We start from the raw sequence: 26441 nt of genomic DNA on the forward strand, positions 1-26441 counted from the left end.
CCATGATGTGTCTGCTACTTTGACACACATATATGTACCTCAGTCCCACTCATTAACGTCACAACTTTTTACACTAACACTGCTTCACCTTCTAACTTAACAGAAAGGAATGCTTATGTTTAATATCAAACATACTTTGTTACTCCTTAAAACATTAAGCTAGACAGCAGGACAGTCAGATAAAACTAAGGCTATGCCTGAAAAAATATCTATGTACTGAACTCCTACTTTTCTACCACTCTCCTAATTATTTTATGTAAATTTGAATGACAACACTAAAATGTACAGGTTGGGAATAGCTACCCCATGACAACATACTTTTTGTTCAGTCTTAAAAAAATAATTATTTTTTAAAAATCACTCATCGTTCTAACGTACTAGCTCTTAGCAAGTACTACCAGGGATGAAATCTCAGGACACAAGAAAACTCAAAAAGTCCTAAAAGTACTGCTTACAGACTAAGGCCCCCTTATTGAAAAGCTGTAATAACATGAAACATCTTATACGACAGTTTTCAAACTACCCTAACCATAGTCAGCAGACTGCCTAATCACTAATGCATAATAAAAGAATAATTATGCAAGATTTAGCTTAGAAGTTTGGAAACCAGAAGATCCCAAGCCAAAGTATGTAACCTACAACTCATCTCACAGTATTTGTCCTTATACCTCTTGACAACCTACGCTATACTGCTGGCACTGCAGCAACCCGGGTCTTCCAGGACCAGCTAAGAAGAGTTTATTTAAATAAAACCAGGACAGAACTGTTAAAGATATTCAACAGTATTATAAGTAAATCAATTTTTTAAATACTCTGCTTTGAAAGCCTGAGTGGTCTAGATGACTTCTAGCTTCTGTGGTAAAATCTTTCACAATTAAGGTTTACTTGCAAAATAGTCACAACATTGGCATGGATGCTGGTTCTTAAATTAAATAATCTACTTTATTTTTCTCCTACTCATATATTCCCAGCATGACTCCATGGCAGACTAATCACTTGTCAAACACACGTTTATAAGATGCATGCAATTTTCAGTTCAACTAGTCACAGAATAATATACTACAAACTACTTACAGATACTTCATTACCAGCCACTTCACTATTAATATATTCTAGAAATTTGCTCTTAAATTTGAATGTCTCAGGACAAATTAATGCTAAGGAATCTTCATAGAAGTTGTCAATACAGAGGTATCAGCCTCTGAAAATAAGTAGTTGTAAAACATAAGGCGGGTGGGTAATGCATCCATATAGCTACAGCAATACTATCAGGCACTACTGTGATCTCAGGTGCCACTTTTTGGTTAGTCTCAGAACACAAAACTCTCTATTACAAGAAATGAGAGTCTTTTTCCATGAACAGAAATCTAAGTTTATTACTCCCGTTGCTTGTTTGATCACTGTGCAAGAAAAACTTAAGGAAACGAGCTTATTTCTTAAGCAACTAAATTCCATCTGTTATTTGGAAAGGAGAGACAGAGCTCACCCTACAATGTTGACAGCAAAGTTTTACCTAAAAATGTCCTCCACTCTCTTTCTGGCCAGACATTAAAATTTCACATGCATCATCACAGCAACATGGCTACAAAATACAGCCATAAAATACATAATCACAATCCCTCTGTTATCCTCCAGTGAATAAAGCAGGCTTTTTCTATTAGAAAAATTAAAACCTATAGTTCTGAAACAACATAAGCTATTTTAGATTAACATAAACCACTCAGTGTCTAGAAAACTATCTACTATATTGCAAGTTAACCATTACATTTGCTAAAATTGTGAAGGGGTGAAAAGTACGGATTTCTTCACAGATACTGAAGAATTGTTCCAGCTTAACAGCAACAAAAGGGTCCTCATCTAGAAGACACTTTGCCCAAGCTATACCAGTTTTACCCTGTGGGAAATATATACACCCCATTACACCTTCTTTCAATCAGCAATATAAGAATTAGCCCCTTCTGATGCAATCAACAAAACTGCAAAGCATATATGAAACAGCACTAAAGAAAACACATGTTTAAAGCCATGACTCTTAACTGCCTTAAATTAAAAAAATCCTTACCTCCTTGAGAGCTATCAGTTTTTTCATCCTCTCAAATTTGAAAGACAAAATAATTCATGTATTTAACCCTAATTCATGGTTTCCATAACATTGCAAGCTGCACAACCCTTTGCCTCAATCTGCTTAAACATGGTAGACCAAAATGAGCCCTAAATACAGTTAGACACCTACTAAACAAATGATTTTATAATGTTAACATTTCAGTAGTGCCTTGAAAATAGGAGAAAATAATGACACTGCACAGCACCAGTTTTCTGCAATGAAAGCTCAAGTCTTCCCAAGCTATGAGGCTGTCAAGACTTTTTCTGTGAAATAAGCACCATGTTTCAGCAAAGGAGTAATTGAAAGAAATTAAACCTGTTTTCACCAAATTCCTCAAACAATCTTTCTCAGACAAAGCTTTGCCCTGGTAAGGAGACCCAGTCATTTCCTCAGGGGTGGGGGAAGAAGACTTAGTATTTTTTACACATTTACCTGCCTTAGGAACCAAAAAAGAAAAAGACAGAAATAATCTGAAGAAACCAAACATCTCTCTGGGTCTAGTACAAAATTTAGCTATTATTTCTGGGGTAAAGTGCATTTTGAGAGTTGTTTTTGTACCTGAAGAGTCCCAGGCAAGATCCATGAGAATTAATAAAGTTTTGGGATAGCAGACTACAGATGAGGAAAACAATTAATTTTAATTTTCAAATCTTTCACTACAGACAAGCCAGAGACTGCCCCTTCCAAGGCTCGCTCTTTACAGGGGAACACTGTGAAACTTGAGATTGTTGGATATTTACACAATATCAGCAGCTACAGCATTGACTACAGCTTTCATGGGTTTCCTTATAAAAAAATGACAAGATACGGCAATGTTAACATGATCCAAGCAGTGTTTCTCAACCTCTTTTGAAAGTGCAAAGGGTCATACAAATAAGACCAAATCCAAAGACCACCTAAGTTTTTTGGAAAAAAAATCCAAGGGACCAACCTATGTAATAAAATAATAGTTTTATTCAAAACAATCAAAAGTTTAAAACACACAAGTTAGACATTTGCTACTTTTATTCTCCCTTTAGTGTGTTTGTTTCCTTGCTTGCATGTGTCAGAATGTGTATATGACATTTTTATTGGGTTTGGCTCCTTTTTATTTTGAACTGTAGTTGCTCTGTTGACCACTTTCTGATGTCTAACAGACCACTTGCAGGCAACGGACCAAGACTGATGCAGAGACATAACAGGATCAATTGCAATTTGTGCTCTCATCGAAGTCATGTGAAATGACCATCACAGTGGCAATATACTGAACACTTTCCTGCATCACCTGAGGTATCAACTATTGCTGTTAAGTCTCAGAAGAAAGTTTGGATTTGGTAGGACCACGAAGACTGGGCTCCCTTGCTGCTAGCAGAGGTAATCTTCCTTCCTTGAAGCACATTACTGAGGTGACAAACCAGCACTCTTATTCTGCATTCTGCAAGTAAAGAATCTTAATTTCCTCCATATGTATTAGTGGTGGTGTTTCGGTTTGGGTTTGTTTTTTTTTTATAGGTGAACGTGCATACAGCTATGTAGAGAGCCATACCATGCTTACAACTGCCTATAGATCTGCACATTTCATATGGTCTTTAATGTAGAAAATATACTGAAAGGAAACATCTGTTTTACCTGAGATGAAGGCATTCAAAAGTAAATAAAAACAATTAATTTAATAATCATGGGTTTTTTAAGAATTAGCTAGTCTTCTGTGCTACCACCCAGCTGCACAAAATACACAGCATGCATCTGAGCTTACTCAAAGACACACAAATGTCACTTTGAGAGCTGCAAAAAGCTGGAAATACAAAGAATGAGAAATCAAATTATTTTTGCAAGCAGGGATCCCGAATTTAACAGAAAGTACATTAGAGACTTCCAAAAGGGATTTCTGTAGTCCTTTGTAAAACAGAAGTTCATATACAATTTAACTGTGTCCTACTAGAAGAGATTAATGCTGCAGCTGGACACACAAGAAACCTGCAATTCCTGTATTTCCTGGAGAACAGGCACCATGCCCACAGGACACTCGCAGCAGCGGGATGCCCGTCCACCGACATTACTTGTCATTACCTAACTCAGAGCTTCCTTCTTCCTTAGCTCTGCTGGCAGCTGGATTTTGAATGCTGTCCAGGCAACGCAGTGCAGTAACAGCAAGCATTAACTGAGCTGACAATAACATGTTCGACAGAACACTAAGATCCAGAAGAGAACACCTGTCTGAAACAAAACTTTAAAAGCTCCTTAAAAAAAACTGGGATACAAACCTCTGGTTCCCACAGGCAGATGTGACTGTTCATTTGACCGCAGGGAGAATGTTATTAATACACAGATAAGCCCATGTTCCTAACAGTGAAAATCCCTCAGATCTAGTCCTAATGAGAGGAGCACACCATGAACTTCTCACTAGTCCCATAGCGAGTGCTGTCAAATGTGTGCCATATGCAGTATGTAACTCTGAAGTAAAGAAAACAGCAGGTCAACAATACAAGATAAAAGGGGCCAACGTGATGAACACGATCACCATAATGTCTAGTCCTCGTTCGCCAGCCACTGAAATACAGCCCACTTGCAATGAAACTAGAGAGCTGCTAAACATATGACAATACTGTCCCACATTTAAGGAAAAGAAATGGCCATGTGCCAAACTTAAATTAATCACCTAGTTTCTGGAGGCAGGCCAATTCAAATCGATTGAAAAAAAATGTACAAAGAGACACCACATCAAAGCTTTTGCAGGACAAACCAGTTAGAAAAAGAGATGAAAGACATCATTAGTGTATTAGTTTTTACCAACTTGTACCGAGATTTACTACACGTTATAACAAAAGAACTAAGTTAATTGTTCGAAGCAATAAAAGATACAAATAACAGATTGTTGATAACTGTCAAGAGCCAATAACCCATTTTCTGCCTAGAATGCCATCTAAACTGGCACGTCCAACAGAAATAAAAATGCAAAATTGCAAAGCCCTAGCATATTTTTCTCAGTTCAATTTTTTGTTTGTTTGGGTTTTTTTAAGTCTTTTTTTTCCCTGAAAGACAACATTACATAGAAGTAAATATAAACAAAATAGGTACTTACAGTAAAAAAAAAAAATCCTGTCTGACAAATAATGACTATTTTTTAAGAGGTTTTAAAGAGCAAGATGCAGCAAAATCTTCTGCGGAGGTTACCCATTCAAAAGAAAAAACTATAATTGAGAGTTGAAGCTTTATAAAAACAGATGTTTGAAATATACAATTGCTCTTTCCAAGGTACAGAAACGCTTTTTGTCAGCTGACTCTTGGAAGCTGTGTATGACAGGAACTACAAGTCATCACATTTCCAGGTGCACGAAACTGCTGGTTTTACTGAAGTTATACTGTGCTTTGAGCCTCTACTAGAATACAGAATAACAAAGCCAAGTATAGCAGGCAGGAAGGCACAAAGGTCATTTTAAGAATATCTCCTGAAAATAAAAAACAGGCTTTTTTTTTTTTTTATAATCATTATACACACGTTATAGTGAAGTGAATATGGGATAAACACCAGCCCCCCCTTTATTTTGATGAAATTTATTTTCTCCTTAAAGTAATGTTAAGCACATTACAATGTCTATTGGAAAAGACATGAAATAAAATAAAAATAATTTTAAACTAGTGAACAGGAGTAACAACAGAAATTGTCATACTGGAAAAAGCAGAAAATTAAGTGTGGTGAATCCTGCTTTTCATTCAAAAAACCTGTTCTGATTACCAGTACACAATATAAAGTCATGATATATGTACAGGATTTGAGTTTTTCATTAAATCTGTGAAAGGTACAGAAGACCAGGTTTCATGCGCAGATGCAAGCATTTGATTTCAGGAGAGCAAAGAGCTATCACCTATATAATAACCTCATATATACAAAGGTCCATATTGCATAAGGTCAAGTAGATTATAAATTCTTGCATTAATGGGTCATTTCCTTTAAATGTGTACCATCATTGGAAACATTTCAACAGACACATAGTTGGGATTTTTCATACTTTTATTTTATTGTTTTTACACAACGTTTAAGATACATTTATACTGTCACTCTTACCTTCAAATGCCAAAACAGAAGGTCATAGTTTAAATGGACAAGCTATGAAACCATCAGACTTTACAACGGACAGAAATTCCTAACTTCTGCTTCCTCAGATATTAAAAATGGTTGTAAATTAACAGAGCTCAAAGAAATGACACTCAGGAAATAACATATCAGCAATCTTGGCAGGCTTAAGAGAGTTGGATCCATTTATTGCAGAACAGTTTCATAAAGATGAAGGCCTGAAGAGATCATTATATTATCTATTGTTGATCTTCTCTATCTCACAGAACATCTGAAACATTTCATCTAGTAATTAGGCTACAGTGTTCTAATACAGAAAAAATCCTAAGCTGCTATATATGCAGCAGACCACCACAAAGGCCAAGTGGGGAACTAATTATTGGCAAGATCAGACTTCATGATCCCACTAAGCAATTCATACACTGTTACTGCATATGAATTCTTCTGCAGCACTCTCATGATCAATTTGATTTTAAGCACTTGAACAAAGCCTAGCAACCAAGCATTTATGAAAGACAGTTTCCTATGTCACTCCAAACAGCTACAAACATGATTTGAACCCTGTAAAACATATACAACTCTGAGACATTTAAATCAAATTTATTTAGTTCCAAGTCAAAGATAAATTAATGGCAGTTTATTGTCTTAAAGTATCCCATATAGAGGAATAGACATGAAGACTTATAATTGCGAGTGGGTAATCTTTAAAAGTTCAAAAATAGGAAGATGATGATTCAGTTCTAAACTGAAAAGAAAAAAGAATTCAGATGAATTCTTAATATAAGCCATAAGTGGCTATTAGAAAAAACAAACCGAGAAAGGAGTTCCTTACACTTCACTCAGGTTTGGCTTTGTTTAAAGGTAAGACCAAACGTCCAAAAAGATACAAAACACAGTAACACTCACTGAAGTAACAGGAAAGACATCGGTGACATTTTAACCCTTGTTAATAAAATCTACTAGCAAGACCAGAAAAAAAAAAAAAAAAAAGTATGGAGAAAATAAGCAGCAGGAATATTGCATCAGTGCAAACAAAGAAATCCTCAAAAAAGCTTACACAAAAACATAGTATTTGTAGGATGACATTAGAAACTTGTTTTGTGAACTATATAACCTCTGCCGTCTCTGTGCATTCTGATGTACTCCACTGTTTCTGTTTTGGGATCCTTCTGCTTTCCAGCTCACCAGGACTACTTGGTCTTGGCTGTTTTGGCTGACGTCCCAGAGAAATAACGCCCTTGAGTTGAGTCTCATAGAGTTCAAGAAGCAACAGGTGCTCAAGGGAATCTTCAACCTGGATCCCTAGCATAGCCTCTGATAGTACACGACTTTTTTTCCCCAAACCGGAAAATGGAACTGAGATACAGACAGCCTGAATGAAGGGCAAGAAAGCAATCTGTTCGAGACAAGAACTTGCTTACATTTTTGTTTTTTTTCCCTAATGTCACAGAAGTGCCCCTGAACTTAGGTTGTTCACCTCCTAACGGGACTTGCCTAGCTTTCTACTTCATATTACCCTGAGTGCCTCACAGAAGCTTTCCTGATCAAATACAGAGCTCTGATTTCACTTCCAAAGTCATGGAAGTAAAGGAATCCACATTTTAAAAAAAACAACACACACACACACACCATCCAACCCCCCCCCCCAAAAAAACCTGAACACCTGTACGACTATATTTTACTACTACAGATCATGTTTATCCAAAACTTGAACCTAAAATATGCCTCTGAATAAGACACACGAAAGGAAGTGAAATTAGACAAAACAGCGATGATGTTCTTCCCATTTACCTAACAGATTGTCAGTCAAAGGATGATAGAGGAAACCTTACAAAATCATCACTACTTCACTACTGTCTTCATGACTTGTGAACCAAGTCCTATGAATTTTATTTTCCTTACAAATAAAAAAAAAAAGTTTTGTTCTGCACTGAATGAAATATTTAGTGCCAAGCGAAAGAATTTTTTAAATTTTTCATCTCAGCTAAAAAACTCTGAGACCTTTTGGTTCAATCAAAACAAAGCCCTCCCTCCTCCCGAATTTCTTGGCACTGAAGCTGTATTTGATTACTGAATCAAAGGTATAAAACAAACAAACAAAAAAAACCCACCACACATGGACCATACACTTTTAATTTTAAAATAAAAGATGCTACATTTCTCATGTCATGAGCCTTTTTTCATGTACTGTTTTGACTTTTGAAATGCTAAAATCCCTTGCCTAACAAAGAGATGTTTGAATGTCGCTCAAGCTAGCAACTCGTTTTCTTCTTACATTCACGTTTCTTGTCTTCTCTCCTCTTTCTTCACTATTCTGCTTCTAACACCCTATTAGATTAGCATGATTTGGTTTCCACTCCCTTTTTTTACAATAAGACTGCTTTTAATAAAAAGGAGTCAGTGTCCTACTAATCACAGACCCTTAGGGCATCTTCTTCACTTTTACTCTCCCCAATTTTTACTTTTGCTTCTTCCACAACTTACCATTTCCTTTGCACAGCCACCCCTCTCATTCATCTTCTGTTTAGTTTCAAGAACTATGTACTTTCCTGAAGTACCTCTTACACTGCTGATTTTCTTTCCTTTCTCACTTTCCCTATGTCTTTTTTAAGCTTGCGTTTTTGGGTCATTACTTCTTTTCCCACTATTTTCTACTTCTAGATCATTTAATCATCACTAATAAAATTAAGTATTTAAAGATATTCTCATACCTTTAAATACTTCACTCTCCCTTTCTGCTCATTCTGGAGTCTCAAAAGAAAAAAAAAAAAAACAAACAAATTCCCTTAGCTGTTCTTACCATTCTTCATCGCAATTCTCTCATTCAACCCCACCTGTGAACATTTATTGTAAAGCATATACTTCACAATTTACAAATCCCCCAAAACCAACTGATTTAATGCAGTGTATTGAGAACTTTACAAGCTGAACAGAATGCATAAGGCTATTGCTTGCCTTCCCATAAACACTTTAATTTTCGAAACAGCCCATGCTAAGTCACAACGAACTACTAGCACAAAAGATGTTTTTAACTATACCACTCTGTCAACATATATTTGTTTTTTTCTGTTAGAAGACACTGATGATATGCACTCCCTTTTGCTCGTTGGTTTCTCATTCTTGCTTATACCATGACATGTTGCAAAAGAAAGACTCCATATACTTTGGCCAACATTCATTTTAAACCTTTAGTTTCAAGTGTTCAGAGTACATAGTGTATTACAATAGGTTACAATATTACATGTCATTTTAATCATTATGCCTTAAAAGAAACAGAATATTCATTCTGACAAACTCAGTTTAAAACCCCACCCTAACCTCTCTGATACTTAGTTTGTAATTATCAAAACATAGAGAACACTCTAAATAATATGCTGGGAACACAATGTGGCAGACAGTTGAAACTGTATCCATAGTCAATTTTGGAAAATCTGGGGGGGTGTGTTTAAATAATTTTCTGATAATTTGAACTGGTCCAAAGAGCACTTATTTGGGGAAAAAAAAAAAAAAAAAAAAAAAAGATAAAATCAAAGGGATTACAGTTTAAAGGAAGATCACTTGCTTTTTAATTAAGTTTGTTCTATTTTACACTTTTAAACCTTAAGAGAATGGATTAATAGTTCCTTTATTTATCCTGATAATCCTATGCAGATTAAAATACCTAAGACTGTTTTGCTTGTTTTATTGGTTTCCTCCTATTTGTCTGCATATTGAACCTTGTTACAAACTAAACGATAGAGGGTTTTAGGATGAGTGAGTTTGTTGGGTTTTTTGTTTGTGTTTAACTGTGTCTGGGTAACACAAAATCTAAATAAGGTATGGCTTTAATCTCTGACTCAATTCTGCATAACAACTAACAATAAAAGAGCAACTATTTTATTTTTAAACTAAAAGCATATGAAAGATTGAAGAAGTTGTTTTACCTTCCATTTCTTCCACAGGCACCTAAATCCTCAAAAATCTTGTGTATATACACAAGATGTCTCCTAAAAATGTTACCCTTAATTATACTACTTACAAAATTATGCATATAGTTAACCAAAAAGGAAATTAAACACAATATGAAACACTAATTTAAAGGAAAAGAAACAAATCAAAAAGGCATGAAGACAATCAGAGTATAACAGGGTATACACAACTCAGTACCATGTTAACTTGGCAATGAGGCTATAACTGCAGAGGAAACAGTCTGCACATAACTTGCTTGCTCTAGCCATAAAAGACACACCCAGATTTGAAATAAAGATAATAGGTGTCTCAGCAAGATGGCACGTCACTGTTACATGAAGTTGATCTATGAAGTCATTTTCTTAGAATACTTACCACTAAATCCCAGTTATTTTGTTCAAGCAACGTTATAGCTTCATCGATATTTTCAATACCAGTACATGCCTAAAAAGAAAAAGAAGCAGTAAGCAGAATTAAAAGCATTGATCAGAGTGTTAATACTTATAATTTAATTAATTTTAGGAGAATGACAGGAAAGGTATAGGTCTTTCATTTCTGTTAGGAAAGGATAATCCAGAAATCAGATTTCAAGTTTTAAACATTAAACATTTGGATATAACTCCCTGTTCCACCAGAGGACTCTTGTGCAACCTTGAGGAAGCCACCTAGGGAAGCAAGACAAAGTAGTTATTTCTAAAATTAGGACAATAGTGCTGTCCCATAAAGGCTTTTTGAGAATTCTACATTCAAAACTATGAAACACTCATACTACCTTAAAAGGGAGCAAAAAAATACTTAAGGCTTAAAATGATGTTTAAGACAGCTGAAATATTTAATCTAAAGCCAGAAATACATAATAAACCCTACTGCCTCCACCATCATCTTACACCCCTACTCACTCTTGGTGATGCAGTGTAAGAAGAAAAGAAGGTGGCATGTATGAATTTTTGATCATCAAAGTGCCGACTTACTACTGCATGTACAAATGAGCACCCCTTGTGAAACTATTTAAAATGAAGACTATACAATGAAAACTTTACAATGTTTTCCTTTCAAACAAAACGCTTGCATCTTGTTCTAGCCCTATACTCTGGCTTTACCTAGTTCAAGAAATCTAATACAATAGCATTTTTAAAGTAGTGATAACATCCCCAAAATGGTATTGTACATTTAGCTTCATTCCAAATACAAGAGAGCACCTTTACCCAGCAAAAAACTTAATGCAGTATCCTCCTTTCTTTTTTTGATACCTATACCTTTTCAACTATTCAACTTCAGCAGGCAGAGCATTGCTATTCATTGCCACATATTTGCTACCATTCACACCAAAGGATATCAGATATATTTCACCAGAAGGGAAAAATGGAAACAGTTAAGCTTCTTTCTGGAATTTATCTTTCATCCTAATCAAAGCTATGCTCTATATTCAAGCACACAAGAGGAGTTCAGACTTTTACAAGATCTGAAACATGATCATGTTCCTTCTGCTCTACCACACAGTTATATAAAAAGAAGTTTATATAATTTTTATATAAAACTACATTAAAAAAATCCAACCTTTTAACAGTAATAATACAGAGTTAGATTGCAGCAGCAAACAGATCAGTTTTCTTGATTCCAAAGACACATAGTCCTGTTTTTCCTTTATGTGATAACACAAAAAGGGGACTAGGCACAAAACAGACACTTTTTCTCTCCCAAGACATAAAAAGCCATCAGTTCATACATTTTCCATGCTCTGACTTTTCTCCCAATTTACAACAATGAAGACATAAAAAGTAGAAAAGAAATCACAGAGAAATTCAAAGCCAATTCTCTTTTCCCAAATTCAATGCTGAAGAGTTCCACACACATGAGGCATTACATGCAGTATGTCTACACAAAATGGACCAGTCTGGAGGACCGCGAGGATCACAAGAAGACATTTTAGAGATTTTTTTTGCCTGCAGAGGGGAGGCAGCAGTTTCTATTGATCCACAATGCTCTCAAGGCCAGACTGATTCTCTCTGAAACAAGACAAAATTTCTTCCATCGCTCACAGCATGCTGTGTTAATACTGAATTTCACCCACTTTTCATCAGGAATGCCAAAAAAATTTTAAAGATACAGTTTTGCTCTTCAGAAGCATCATTTTGCCTTCTTTTCCATTACTTCTTGTGGTTACTTCTGAAGTTAAAAATGAGACACTAACACATTCTATAGCAAATGAGAAGGTTATATACACTTACACCAGGCAAGCTTGAGGAGTGCAGGGCTTGAGCTTGTCATTTCTGAAATCACAGGAGGGTTCATACTACAATAAACCTGCCACTGAAATCGATGTCAACAGCTCTGCTGCAGAGTAGTCTTACTTTGAGAAAAAGTTTTGCAGAAGTGACAGCCTGAGGTTCGGTTTACAGTCAAGTGAAATACACTTAAAAATCTGGTCATTACAGAAATAGAGAGTTACTATTTCTCATTTATCAGCCCTGCAAACTCTGCATGACCTTTCTAAGAACTAAGTAGTGTTCCAACCTACAATAAGAACCTGACCAACAATGTGTTGTTTTAAACCCTGGACTGTGCAGATGAAGTTGAGGAGAGAGTACTTAGAATTCAGGGCTCAAATACCGGTTTTAGTTGCCCCCTCTTCATATCATCCCTGCAGCTCAGCTGACTTGCAACTGTCCATATGCACACTCTTAGCCCACACTAACAGCAAATCGATTCAGCTCATTTTGGCATATTTTTATTTCGAGATCACAGAATCATAGAATATGTCAAGTTGGAGGGGACCCATAAGGATCATCAAGTCAAACTCCCTGCTCCTTGCAGGACTACCCAAAGCTAAACCATATGACTAAGAGCATCATCCAGACACTCCTTGAACTCTTTTAGAAAAGAACAGAATAGAATCATTAAGTTTGGAAAAGACCTCCAAGATCATCAAGTGCAACCGTCAACCCAACCATGCCCACTAAACCATGTCCTGAAGTGCCCCATCTACGCGTTTCTTGAACACCCCCAGGGATGGTGACTCAACCACCTCCCTGGGCAGCCTGTTCCAATGCCTGAGAACCCTTTCAGTGAACTGAAATCCAGTTTTAGATAAACTAAACAAAATTAGCTTACCCTTCTGCCAGAGCACACAGTGAAAGTAGTTACCTCATCACAGCAGAGGCAGAGTAATTAAGCAACTAATTCACTTGTATGTCTGCATCCTTCCTAAATCATCTTGTTGGCGATTTACAACCTAAAGTAGAACCTTGCTCTTGCTCTTTTAGCAATGCAGAGTCTTTGGGTAACAGGAATGGACAGGTGTAAACACTAACTAAAAATCAAAACCATCAGAATTCTCAATACCCAAGAAAAGCAGTTTTGTTGAAAACCCTTGGAGCATTTTTACAATCACTTTAAATGTTTGACTTTGAGGAGTTCTAAAACTAAGATTTCACTTTCCAGATGGACTGTTTTTGCTAGTTGTCAATAAAACAGAAAACAAACATTTCTGAATGCCAACAGTGAATGAGTGAGTGCTACTTATCAATGTAACCACAAAACAGACATTCCAAGATCTTCTTCAACACCCTGTTAATGTCACAGTTGCAGCAAACTAAGATTCTTCAGAATAATTTTTCAATATTCAGACACTACACACTACCACATACAAATCCCTGCCCCAAGTCATAATCCATCAGTAAGACCAAAAACAAACCCAAAACAAAACCCAACCAAAAATTAACGTTTGCTTTGTTTTAACTGCGTCATGTCATGGAAGGTAAATTCAAGAAAATCATCTGGTTTGCATGTCTTTAATTTTCCCTAAGAAATTAAGCACACAAGACAGGTAGTCCCTCACTGGCAAGCATGACGTGACATCAAGGACTCTGTAGCAGCAGATTAGTCCCAGAACAACCTGGTACTGCTTCTGCCTCTGTTTTCTGTAGGGAAACACACACAGGAAACCAGCAGGTTCTGTGAGCAACGAAATTAACAAAGTCTGGTTCCTTGTGGGTTTGTCTCTCATCCCTAATTGCAAGGGATGATTTAAGCTTGTCCTATGGCTGGAATATTTATAACAGCTTCTTTTGATGGACTTCTTTCCGTGTTACCTGGCTGTATTTTCATGAAATTTGGAATAATTTAATTGGTATGAGCCCAGGGGACACATGGGCACCATAAGGCTAGATGCCTTACTTATCTAGGAAGGTAGACTAGAAGTCACAGGGTTTACTTACAATACATAAAAACGAGCAAAAAATCTTTATGCTTTTCATTCTACCCAAGCAAGAAACAAACAAAAAAATAATTGACTAGGAAAAAAAATCATGTTAAATTTGCACAGAAACAGAAGGAAAAAAAAAAAACCTTCAAAATATAGCAAAGAAGATGAGCTCCAAAGACGCAAAAACACATCTTTGTTGCTAAGCAAGTAAAGTGATACCAGTTGAGGAGAAGTTTATTTTTTTTTATTCACAGATTTTATTCAGCTTTATTTTTATGAGAGACCTACTTAATAAAAGGCATTAAATATTTTAGAAGAAAATTCCTGCCAGAATACTACCAACTCTTGATTCAATCAACAACCAGCACATCCTCTAAGTCATCAAATTGAAAGAAACAAACCACCACAGTCAAGGTAAAACCTTCAAGGCTCGCCGATTTGTAAACCTTTACACGTCAAAAAGAAACCGAAGAATTTTTCTGAAGGACAAAGGGGAAGAAACGGTAAAACAAGTTCCTTCTCCTCCTCCTCTCTGCATTTCCTCTAAATCTAGGATAGCATTTTTGCCCTTCACAGCAGCTCCAGAGACTGTGCAGTCCCTTCTGTGTTTTTTTCAGACCACACAAGAGGAAAATGAATGTGAAGATGAGAAAACTATTGCTTTGCGCTGAATGAATAAAATCAGATTCTGAAGATTAAAAGTTACTGAATGTTAAAACCACTTTCTTAGCATCCTGCTTTTCCAGGCCAGGTTAAGTGTTTCCACCAGGCAGATTTAGATTTGCATATAATAAAATGTCAGAGCACTTCTCCAAATCTTTTTCAGGTAGCTTCGCAGATTAACCATCACCTTAGTGGTGGAGAGCTTACCCTTGGAAAGATTCACAGCTAACCATTAGGGGTCCTATTTAACTGGCACAGTAATCTTAATCACTGTTACATAAAAGGAGCAAAGTAGCCACTGAGGAAGCAATTCACTAGGAGAAAAATTGGAGGGCAGACAGACTTCAAGGCATTCAAGACAAACCTAGGAGGTGCTTCCAGAAAGCTATAATGCAGGAGGACAGACTTGCCCTTCTAAATCCCTTGCAGGGTGGTCTGACCCCAGCAGCCGTAACAGCTGGATCTGGGTTTTGAGACCTTCTGTGACCCCCCACCTCAACGGCACAGGCTTTAGCCTACCTCCACATCACAGGAAAGCAGCTGACTTCCCCATCTGGCAGCAGCTGCTGTTGAAAATGCTCCTCCGGCACCTGCTGCAGAGATCCAGGCAGTTGTTACACAGCGAAGCTGGAAGGGACAACTGCTGCTCCTAACACAGAGAGCTGGGCTGTTACTTCTGCAAAAGCTGGGAAAGCAACAAACAGCTGTTGCTGACTCAAATACAGAGTCAGGCTACTGTTGCCCCGACAGATAGTGGGTGGCAGTTGTTGCACAGAAGCTGGGAGCAAATGGTATTTGGCAGCAAGACAGACTTTATCTCACCTGTGGCACCATTCCCCTCCTCGCCAAGGCAAAATGCAGCAGTCAAAAGTATCCAAAGACCACATTCAGCCTGACAGCCAGTAGTTGGATATGGAGGACTTAGAAGTCTGCTTCTCTCAACAGTATTGTTGAACAATTCCGTATTTCCTTTGGCTACCAACAGTAGCTACATTTTCCCCAAACAGGGACCTCTAAGCTAACCCAAACTAGGCTTTAGCCTAGAACATTTTGCACAACAGGTTCAGGCCCATTCAAATCAGGCAGACAGATGGCTGTGAATTACACCGTGCACCACTCTCTCCTGTAGAAGTCAGCTGGAAAAAAATACCTCACTTTGTGCCTAACTAATCTCCACATGCACTCTGCAGTTAACATCCTCAGCTGCAGCCTCCTGCAGTAATTTAGAGCAGATGCAAATACAGGTACCATTACTCAGTCCACATAACCAAAAGGACAAAATTGGAGCCATAGCTCCAAGTACCCAGAACAGCAACAAACTCAGACAACTGATCCCTAGGGTAGAGTCACACCAGTTGTCAACTACAGACTTTTTCCCTCTCACTAATATCACATCCATCTGTCTCAGAATAAGACTAAGCTACTGTGATTCAATCTGATGCCTAGTCCTCAGACACTGAAACAGCTGATACAGACTCTCCTGTGCTGGATGAAAAAGGAGAAAAGAGCTTTCTGTCATCAGCATTTTGTTGCAACTATAGCACAGTCCACCTTTTTTAATATTTATAAAACTACAATGCCCAAAGAAACAACTATATTAAGGCACCAAAGGATTCAACAGGTGAGATCACCAAGCAAGAAAAGCTTTCACCCTTTGGGATCTCCTACAAAACCCCAGGAAGCCAGCACTAATACACCTCCATCCACTGCAACAGCACAGACAACACCCTAGGAAATGCTTACTTTTGAAAGTACCCAATAAATTTTTATCACTAGATAGAGCAATGCAAGTAGAGCTAACTGTATTCCATAAGATATATGAGGTTTTAAAGAGAAATCAAAAACACTGGCAAAGAACAAATACTGTTAAAATCAATTTACTATCCCTTCAGTAACTTACTCTTCAAAAGATAAGAGAGATTAGGAGCACGGAAAACTCTTTTTGAATACAGGCCACTAACCTGCTCAGAAGAATGGCTGAATTCTCCAGGTCAGCAGCTTAAAAACAAAAAAAACACTCGGAGCTGTTCTTAATAGCATATGAGATATAGCAAAGGATATTACTTACCTCCTTGCATACTTCCCCTGCAATATAACCAAAATTTAGCTTGCTGTTTTATTCACCTCTTCAATTACAACCAGACAGATCAGTTCACAGACACACTTCAGCTTCCTGTCAGGTTTTGCATATCTCCGAAGACAGAGAGTCTGTAGCCTCTCTGGGCAGCTTGTTCCAGTGTTTCACCACCTTCACTGGGAATTTTTTTTTCCTTATATTTAGTTATAATTTCCCTTGCTGTAACCTGTATCCACTGCCTCTCATCCTCGGACTGTGCAAGTCCAAGAGAAATTTGATTCTATATTGTCTGCTGTCGCCCACTGTATAGTTGAGACAGCAACCAGATCCTCCCTTAGCCCTCTCTTCCAGGCTACACAAACCAGCTCCCTTAACCTCATCTTTCACAAAATATGCTCCAGCCTCCTCCCTTCCTAGGCAGCCCTCCACTGGACTTGCTCCACTTTGTCAGTGGGGGGACTGATACTGGACACAGTAATCTGGTAGTAGTGGTCTCACCACTACCAAGTAGAGGGGAAGAATGGCCTCCCTCAGTCTCCTGGCATACTAGTGCAGCCTACTATGCGGCTACTACTTCTGCTAGAAGAATCCGTAATTGCCTTTCTAAGCATTCCTAATAAAAATCAGGTTTCTGGATGTATGATTTTTAAACAACCCAACCCCAAGTTTCCTGTTTCTAGAGTGAAACATAGTAGCTTGCTTCCTCCTATCCCTTATGAGGACAGTAGCTCAGTAATCAAAGAAATAATTAAAAGTCTATAAAGCAGCCAAGGGCAGCTCCACATTGTATCTGCTAGAAGTCTACTCAAACCCAGAAAGCTTTAGGACACTAATTCACCTGTGCCACATTAGTAAGTGAGAAAATTTTCTTGAAAATTCACACATACACTGTTGCAATGCTAATTCCTTCAAAGCAACTGAAACAAAGTGTAACACTTGTTCCCCAAAAACAGGTAAAGTTAAACCAGTATGCTCAGCCAAGCAAGTAAGGGCTTTAATACCATAATATCAGATTTAGGATCCACGCATAACTCCCGTCTGGGCTATCAAGAGATTCAGCACATTTGGACACTCACAACAGATTTTTTTGGTACCTCGGCTCTGCTCATCCCAGAGTCCCGCCTGTCTCAAGACCACCTCCACAGCCTGCAACACCAGCTACATACGTGCCCCTCTGTGGCATCCCCTATCATTCTAACCTTGCAACAAACCTACTGATGTAATGAGACTGGTCTTATTATGAGTCATCTGTGGTTATTAAATTAACTTTTACTTCTTTCTGTTTCAGACAAACACTTTAAAAAAAACATCCAGGCATATCGACTGAGACGCAAACTGAAAGGTCACCTACTGCAAGCATCTAAATGAAGAGATAAGAATGCTTCTCTGTTTTTACATAACTCAGAAGACCATCTGGTAAAAATTAAGCAGATTCACCAGCTGTTCACTTAAGAAAAACAAGCTAATAGACTTACTACCAGTATCAGAAATTGAGAAAGGGTTTAGGCAAATATGCCGGGCTAAAGTTTTGCCCAATGCGTTTCAACTCCCACCCCCAACTATTTACCAAGCTTCATCGTTGTACTATTTGCGCACCACTTTAAGCAACACTCCGAAGTAAGGAAGCATTAGCCCCTTTCTACAGAAGGAATGGGGAGTAAAAAAAGAAAAAATTATATTTCTGAAGGTCACAGAAGACATTTCTACCTATTAGTTACCAAGCAGACAAGAGCGAACTTTGCCCATGCTCCGAGATGACTGCAAGCCTTCTGAACAAAGCAAGCAGGGTACAAAGTCTAAACCGGTAGCATGAAGCTCTAACCACTTCTTAGCAGAACTAGCTAACTTGGCACCACACTAACCACTTTCAAATGGTTTCCAGCAGACTTTGAACACTCTCAAGACTCTGGAGCACATTCTGCTTCCAGAATACCACGAACGCACATCCCTGGGAAGCCCATGAGCTGAGCCAAGACATGAACTCTAGCCTCCCAAGCCCCGTGGTAACACTCTAGCGTTTAAGCCACATGCGCTACACACAAAGAGCAGTGCTCAAACTGAATTAAAAACCAAACCAAAACAAAAGTCAGTACCCATTAATTAGTACTCTGGACTACTAAACCCATTTGTCTTTTCTGAGGACTGAAGACAGCCTTTACCCAACAACTACAAAAAGCTTTAGTTAGAGTTATCCCAAAAGTTCTCTGCTTGTTTAATACTTTATTAAAAGTATCTCAGTGAAGGTAAAAACCCAATGATTTCCTGAATCCCAGTCATTTTGCTTTTACAGTATCTTATACTTTATCACATGAGAAGAAAAACTGATAGAAAACAGAAAAGAACTGCTGGGGTCACACACACACTTTTGCTTACTGGATATCTGTAGTCATCTCCTTTCTCCTCATTGCCTCAGAAGTAGTAGAACCTTAAAAACAACTGAAGAGTAAATAAAAGCCACTTTGTAGACAAGCACACAAAGGAAGAGTACTAATCCATACAAAAAATATTTTCCTCAACATTCCACAAACGCTCATATGTTTTTGGTAAAGAACAGGAGCACAAGGAACAGACATATTCTTCAAAACCTGGAAATGGTATCCAAAATAGGGAAACAGAAGAACAGTCAAATCCCAGCAAAGCACAGGTCATACCATAATGCAGGCCAACAAGGACTGCTAAAAAAAAAAAAAAAATTTCTCTAAAGACGTAAAAATTATATCAGCTTTTAAAAGCATCAGGACAAGGAAGCCTGCCAGCAAGTCAGTGGGAGCAAAGGAAGAAGATACTAAAGAAGTATTCAAAGAAGGTAAGGGCATATCGTAAAAGCTAAATTAATTCTGTGCACTCATATTCACTACAGAGAAACTTGGGGACCATCGTATAACAAAGCTGGTCTTTACAGAGAAGTCTCTCATCCTAAAGTGTCAGCAGAGACATATAGAACAAACCACCAGGACCATATGATAGTCCCCAAAATTTTCAAGGAACTGAAATATGAATTTTGTTTTGTTTTGTTTTTTTTACACAGACTGCTCTTTAAATCAGCCTTAACTAAAGGTTAAATCAACCTCACATTCCCACAGTGTTGACATTAGCTTTTTGGTGAATTTTATTGGGGTGCAAACCAGAAGGCATTAAGATTTCTACAGTTCAGACACATTTGACTTCTGTACCATAAGAAATAGCAGAAATGCCAATAAAGTATATAGAATAGAATTAGTATATACATGAATATATATGACATACTGAGGAAAAGCGAACACAGCTTCTACAGAGCAAACTCACACATCACAAAACTACTCAGATGCCTCTGAGGAACTCGGTGAGTTGAAGAACACAGGACTAACTCAAGCTGACACAGTTCATTTCCAAAAGTCTTATAACAAACCCCATCATCAAGGTCTTACAGTGCTGACTTCCAGAAACTAGGATGAGGCAAATCCATTCAAATCCTGTTTCTTTCAGTTCTTTCCTAAGAGCCAGCCACTGCTGCAGATGAGACATTAGGCCAGCTGGGTCTTCGACCTGAGCTGATATGGCACCTTTGATATTTGCTCACACAAACAACCTGACCTTTAAAAAAAATAATAATAATAGAGGTGACTCAGTTTTGGAGTTCTTGTCTTTACAAACTGTTTCCTGCAATAGGTAAAATATGAAACCTATATTAAGTAACTCGAGGGCTAACGTAGTCTGTTCTAGTTTCAAAACATCTCTTAAGACCTTCAACTTTAATGAATTATCTTTTGAAAGCATAACTACTCCCGCAGAACAAAGACCTGCTCAACCAGTTAGACATAGAGGACCAGTAGATGACTACTTTGATAGACCAAACAACATGTAATGCATACATTAGGGCTTTAGTTTCCTCTTTGAGCAGTTGTTTTTACAATTGCACATTATCAAGTCAACTCTAAAAAATGGGCTTAATTAGTAGGTATCAATCCAGCCAGTAAGCATGTCATTTCCTTTCATCCAAATGATGAGGGACAAATAAAATGTTAGGTACTTCTCCAGGCTTTTCATTCTAGTTCTTACAGTAGTTAAAAGAAAGGAATCACCTAATGGCTGCCCCACAAAAGCACAGACTTACCCACTGACTAGAAAAATATGAAATCCTATCAAAGATTTGCCATGTGGTTCCTTTAATAGGCTATTAACTCTTGCTTCTAGTAGGGAAACACATAAAAACTAGGCTTGCAACGGTAACTGAACCATAAGAACTGTCCAAACAGAGGGGGAAATTCTACCCTTTCAGACTTCCCAGCACCAATTCAATATTCTGAAAATGGGAAATTCTCAGGACCCCTTAAGACATGTAGCAGCTCTACTCAAATCCTCATCCTCTCCTTTCCCACACCTCCTTCCACACAAAAACATGAACTCGGTAAGTGTGTTTACTTTAAATGATCTTTGCTTACCAAGAAATATTAGCCATATTTTCTTTTCAATGTGTCAAATAACTTCCACATTATCTCTCAATGAAAGCACATTCCTAGCCTCTAGGAGTACATATAATTAATAATTTCAATATTATAATTAGTATTAGTTGTCATGGCATTTGTAAAAGGATCCTGCAGCTACCACCTCTCAATCTGTTTCAGTGACCTACTAACCCAAATACCTATATGAATGGGCTGATGGAAATGGTGACATGTTTACTATGATGTGAAGAGTCTTTTCAAGGTAATTGAATGAAAAGAACAGCATAAACCTCTTTCTAAAGATGAACCAGTGCTCCAGTGGTAAACTGTTTAGGTTCTTACAGCAGGGCTGTAATGCACACCAATCATAGTATCCTCTTTCTTCTCTGTAAATGTCAGGTAGTATTTCTAATTAAATATCTGTCCTTATATAAGAGAAATTAGCTGGCTTTTCCATAAACAGCTATCAGTGGAAACATCCAAGTTATCATGTTTCTAAATGGACATTGCTCTTACTCCAATTTCTTATTTGTGACTCTGGAATCCACTTCGCCTTCAGTTTAAAGGCCAGAAAAGTGACTAGTAAATCAAACTAGCTTTGTTCTGATGAACGTGAGCTTTGGAATTACAGCTGAGTCTAAAAGTATCTAAAGAAATTAAACTGTTGATTCTTCAGAAACACACAAAGGACAAGTTAATACAAGCGATGGTCTTGGTAGCAGACAACAATGAAAATAACCAAATTAAAACACACTAAGCATGCAGTATGCTTTTATCGTGTCTCTTGACCCTAAGGCCATTTACAGCAAACAAAACCAATTGTGTTGCAAACCAAGAGGTCCAACTACCAGTTCCAACGCTGTTACTGACAGTGTAATGCACAAAATTACAAGATGCGATAAAAAGCAACAAGGATTAAAAAGAATTATAATCAAAATGTAAATTAAGAGACCTCATAGGTATGAGCTTCACCGTCCTACAGTATCCTAAGGTCCTCTTTTTCACACTGAAAAACAGCCCTGTTAACTATTTCAAAGTTTAGCTAAGGATATAGTAACCTATATCCACAAAAAAAAGCTCAGGTGAAGCAGTGCTGAGTACCTTGACACCTAACTATTAGAAACCTAGCAGAGCCCACTTTTACCTAAAGATACCCAGTATGAGGGGGTTGTAGAAACAAACCTGTCTATCCCAAACCCTGATTTCTAATCTACAGAGTACTGGATTTCCTTCCTACTACTACGGAGAGAGCTGCAGAGCTCAGTCTAGCAGGTGTGCTCTGGGAGCACCCACCGCATTATATTCTACCGAGAGGCCAGACAAAAGAACAGTTTGGTATGAGCAAGACTGAGGTTTTAAGCTCAGACAGATCTGAACACATATAAATCCAGATATTTAGGTGCCTAGGGAGACTTTCTGATGAAAATGTAGGCCCCCAAGAACTTTAAACATAAGTTGGAGGACACTTTCCAAAGATTTAAACTTTGATTGGAAGTCTCTTCAGCACCTGTCTTTTGTTGAAGACCTTGTTCCAACTGAATTGCCGAACACTTCACAGAAAGTCTGCAAAGAAATCAAGAACAGTCCTTTCTGCTCCAATGCTTTAATGACAAAACAACACAATTTCTTTCAGAAATCAACATTAAGGACATCAAGTTTGCTGTTTGTTCAAAACCCCTTTGTGGATGGTTTACTCTTACATAAAATGGTTGAAACACTCTTTCCAGCCCCCAGCATAAGCCACGGTCCAGGGCAAGAATCAACAGTACTGCCTCAAAGCTGTTCTGGTATCTGCCTACCTTTTTCACCCATCAAATTTTCATAGTGGCAATAACTTAAAAGTGACAGAAAATCTGAGCCAGCATGCCAACACAAACAGAAGAAAGCAAAGCTCCCTTAGCACCCCTCCAAAAAATTAATACACACGTAAATTCTGCACATAGACTGTTAGACAGTGAAAACAGTGTGCATAACAGAGATAATCTTGTACAGGGCTAAAGCAGACAGATAATTTTCATAACCACCAAAAAAAAAAAATCTTTAAAAGTATATCTTGTTATCTTGTCAGTTACTTAACAGCACTGTGTCAACTTCCAACTGAAAAAGATTCTCCAGTTTCTGTAATTTTAGCTATTCCAGAAGGAAATGAGTAGTTTGAATTATGGTTACATTTTTTTTAAATAAAATTAAGAATAATAACCTGATGTATCAATGTCATGGTCAATTTTATAACTGAAAACATGATTATCTAGCATGCTTTCTCACCTTTCTGTAACTGATGGCAATGAGGTTCTTCCTTCCCCGTTCCCCCTTGCTCCTCCCACAAACCTCTGGTTTTATGAAAAAGATTGACACAAAGGTGAAGATTCAAAAAAGGGTATTTTTATATACAAGCGTGTTAATCATACCAAAGTAGCCTATTACTCAGTTTAAAAAAAAAAAAAACTGTAAAAAGAAAAAACCTCACATAACTTTATTTCACAATTAACACAGATGAAAGACAGAGGGAAGTAGAAGAGAATTCTTAGATATCTGTTGTTTCAATGGGAGCAGGGATTTTTTGAGTTTTGCTATTCCACTCTGAAGCCTTCCCACCCAGACCAAACCTTGAGCTACTTATTTATTTGGTCACTGAAAACTGTGAATTCCATGAAAAATTTCCTTCTGAAGCTTCATGTGCCAGATGTTCTTGAAATATATGGACACTCAGGAGCTCACAACTCCAACCCTTAGGCCCACTCTACATTTAGAGTTGTTGTGAGGACAACCACATAACATGAATAAAGTGATCCTATAGGTGGACATAACTTATAATGACAAAGAAGTATTCTTGCTGATTTTAGTCCCCATCCTAAATGAAGCTGTAAAAAACAAAGGAAAAGTGCTAGCATACAAAAATGTCGACATCTGACACTTCAGCCAATACTCAAAGATTGTTTTTCATTCCTGAACATTTTAACTATGCCAATTTAACTAATTCAATGCAACTAAAGTTTGCAATTTTAAAAAAAAAGAAAATAAAAGAAAAAAAAAAAAGAAATACCTAGTTTCTTTATAATGAAAAGTGGATCCCAAACTGCATACATCATGAATATATCTGTATCATGTGAGTACCTGGGTATCCCACTGGAGATGGAAGAACATTTTGCAGTTAAACACTGCAAACAAAAGAACAGAGATGTCAACAAAAATTGGGAGAAATTATATGTCCTTATTTCCCCCAGTATGTGAGGTATGTTGCGGCATCACTCTTTTACCAATTCAAATACAGTTACCTTTTTAAAAGAATTTATGCTACAAACACAAGTTGTTGTTTTTTTTCCTACGGAGTTTTTCCTATATGCAATGACACTTTGTGGAGAAATTCTGAATTGCATTTCAGTAAAACAGCTAAAACTTGTTTGTGTGCTTAACTCCACTACTTTAGCTGCTTCCACTGAAAACAATCAGACTACTCATGTATAAAGCTAAACTTCTGCATAATCTTTCCTAAGTGAGGGCCTAAGAAGGAAAAGTTTGACAGGCTGCTTATACAGCCCACATGCATGAATATGTACTTTGTACTCCTTGGGTAGCATACAGTAACCTCATTAAAAAAGGGAAGGGAAAAAAAATAATTATAAACCACACAGAACAGGCTTAAATTGTTTTGAGACATTAAGAATAAATATTTTGGTAGATCACTTACTGTGTTTTACTCTATAGGTAAAATATTTTATAAAATTATTCAATGTTTGTATGTATATATATATGTATATATACAAAATATTTCTTAAAAGTGTTTCTCTCTAGTACCTCAGAATGAAGAAGTAACCTGTTACAACTATCAGAGCTAAAAGTAAAAACCAAATGCAATACAAGATCCTGCTCTAGTTGAAATCAATGGCAAAATCCCTAATGGCTTTGAAAGATACAAACTAAGTCCATGAAAGCTTCGCAAAAGCACAAACATCAGTATACTTACACCTTCACTGAAAATTTTTTTATGGGGATGGAAAACCCTTTCAAGTTTTAAAAGTTCAAAGACCACTGCTCTATGCCTCTTAAACATAACTTGGGAAAGGCGAGGCTGAAATGGTGATGGAAGTTTCCCTCCCAATTTAATTCAGCAAAGATTAGCTGAACAAAGCTACAAAAAATTTCTTTTAAAATTTCCAATGCGCACAACATTCTTCAACAAGATACCTCACACAAATATAGAAGATGGCAGCAGAACTCTGAGAAACTTATTTATTAATTAAAAGGTACAGAAAATATAGAAGGGAAAATCATGCAGAATTACTTCGCACATGTTTTATTTTCCATTTTAAAGTCTTAGTGAGTGAGTTGTAAATTCCATCAAGTATTTAAAATACCCAAAATCCTTTACCATTTTGTAACAGTCTAAAGATACGAGGCCTAATAATGACTGACATTGTCCTTTACTAATCTGAAGCCTTAACAGCATGACAAATGACAGTTCAGTGTTTCAGAATCAGGGAGAAACTTGATATTATTTAAAAAAAAAAAAAAAAAAAAAGATCACGAAACAGAAAAACAAAGTTGTCTGCTGAAATACAAGAGGAAAAGGTTTGGGTTCTTTTTAAATAAGCATTGTTACATGATAAAATATTTCCTGGGTCCTAGGTTCAGACACATTATGTCGTCCTTGATCTACAGCTGGTTTCTGTGACTCCACTGCCCATCTGCAAGTCTGCAATAATACTTACTTGTGTTCGTGGTACCAAACACTGCAGGTGCTCTTACACCTTTATTAATTGGTTTCAAAACCCAAGCACAAAAATACTGCAGAACTGCAAAATACCATTGACACTAAAAACTTGGAAAGTGGATACAGACTGAAAAAGCTATTAAAAAAAAAAAAAAAATCTTACATTCACCAGCCACTAACTTAATCATCATCTGGGATTCCTGAATGTAAACCCGTTTCAGCTAATAATGTGGGATTCCATAAGAGTCTGTCTCCA

The 26441-nt window shown here is 37.2% G+C and overlaps 1 protein-coding gene across 2 annotated transcripts in view; it reads right to left on the reverse strand.

The window, feature by feature from the left end:
* The window catches only part of FAF1 (Fas associated factor 1), a 177442-nt gene that overhangs the window by 145074 nt on the left and 5927 nt on the right, over nt 1-26441 (reverse strand). For both annotated transcript variants that reach the window (XM_030032718.2, XM_030032717.2), the window contains exon 2: nt 10482-10550. Coding sequence is in view for 1 of the 2 variants with exons in the window: in XM_030032717.2 (XP_029888577.1) it covers nt 10482-10550 (69 nt within the window). In the remaining variant the exon portion in view is untranslated. The remainder of the gene's footprint in view (nt 1-10481; nt 10551-26441) is intronic.

The sequence above is a fragment of the Aquila chrysaetos genome, chromosome 12 (genome assembly GCF_900496995.4).
Source record: "Aquila chrysaetos chrysaetos chromosome 12, bAquChr1.4, whole genome shotgun sequence".
NCBI classification, from domain to species: Eukaryota; Metazoa; Chordata; class Aves; order Accipitriformes; family Accipitridae; genus Aquila; species Aquila chrysaetos.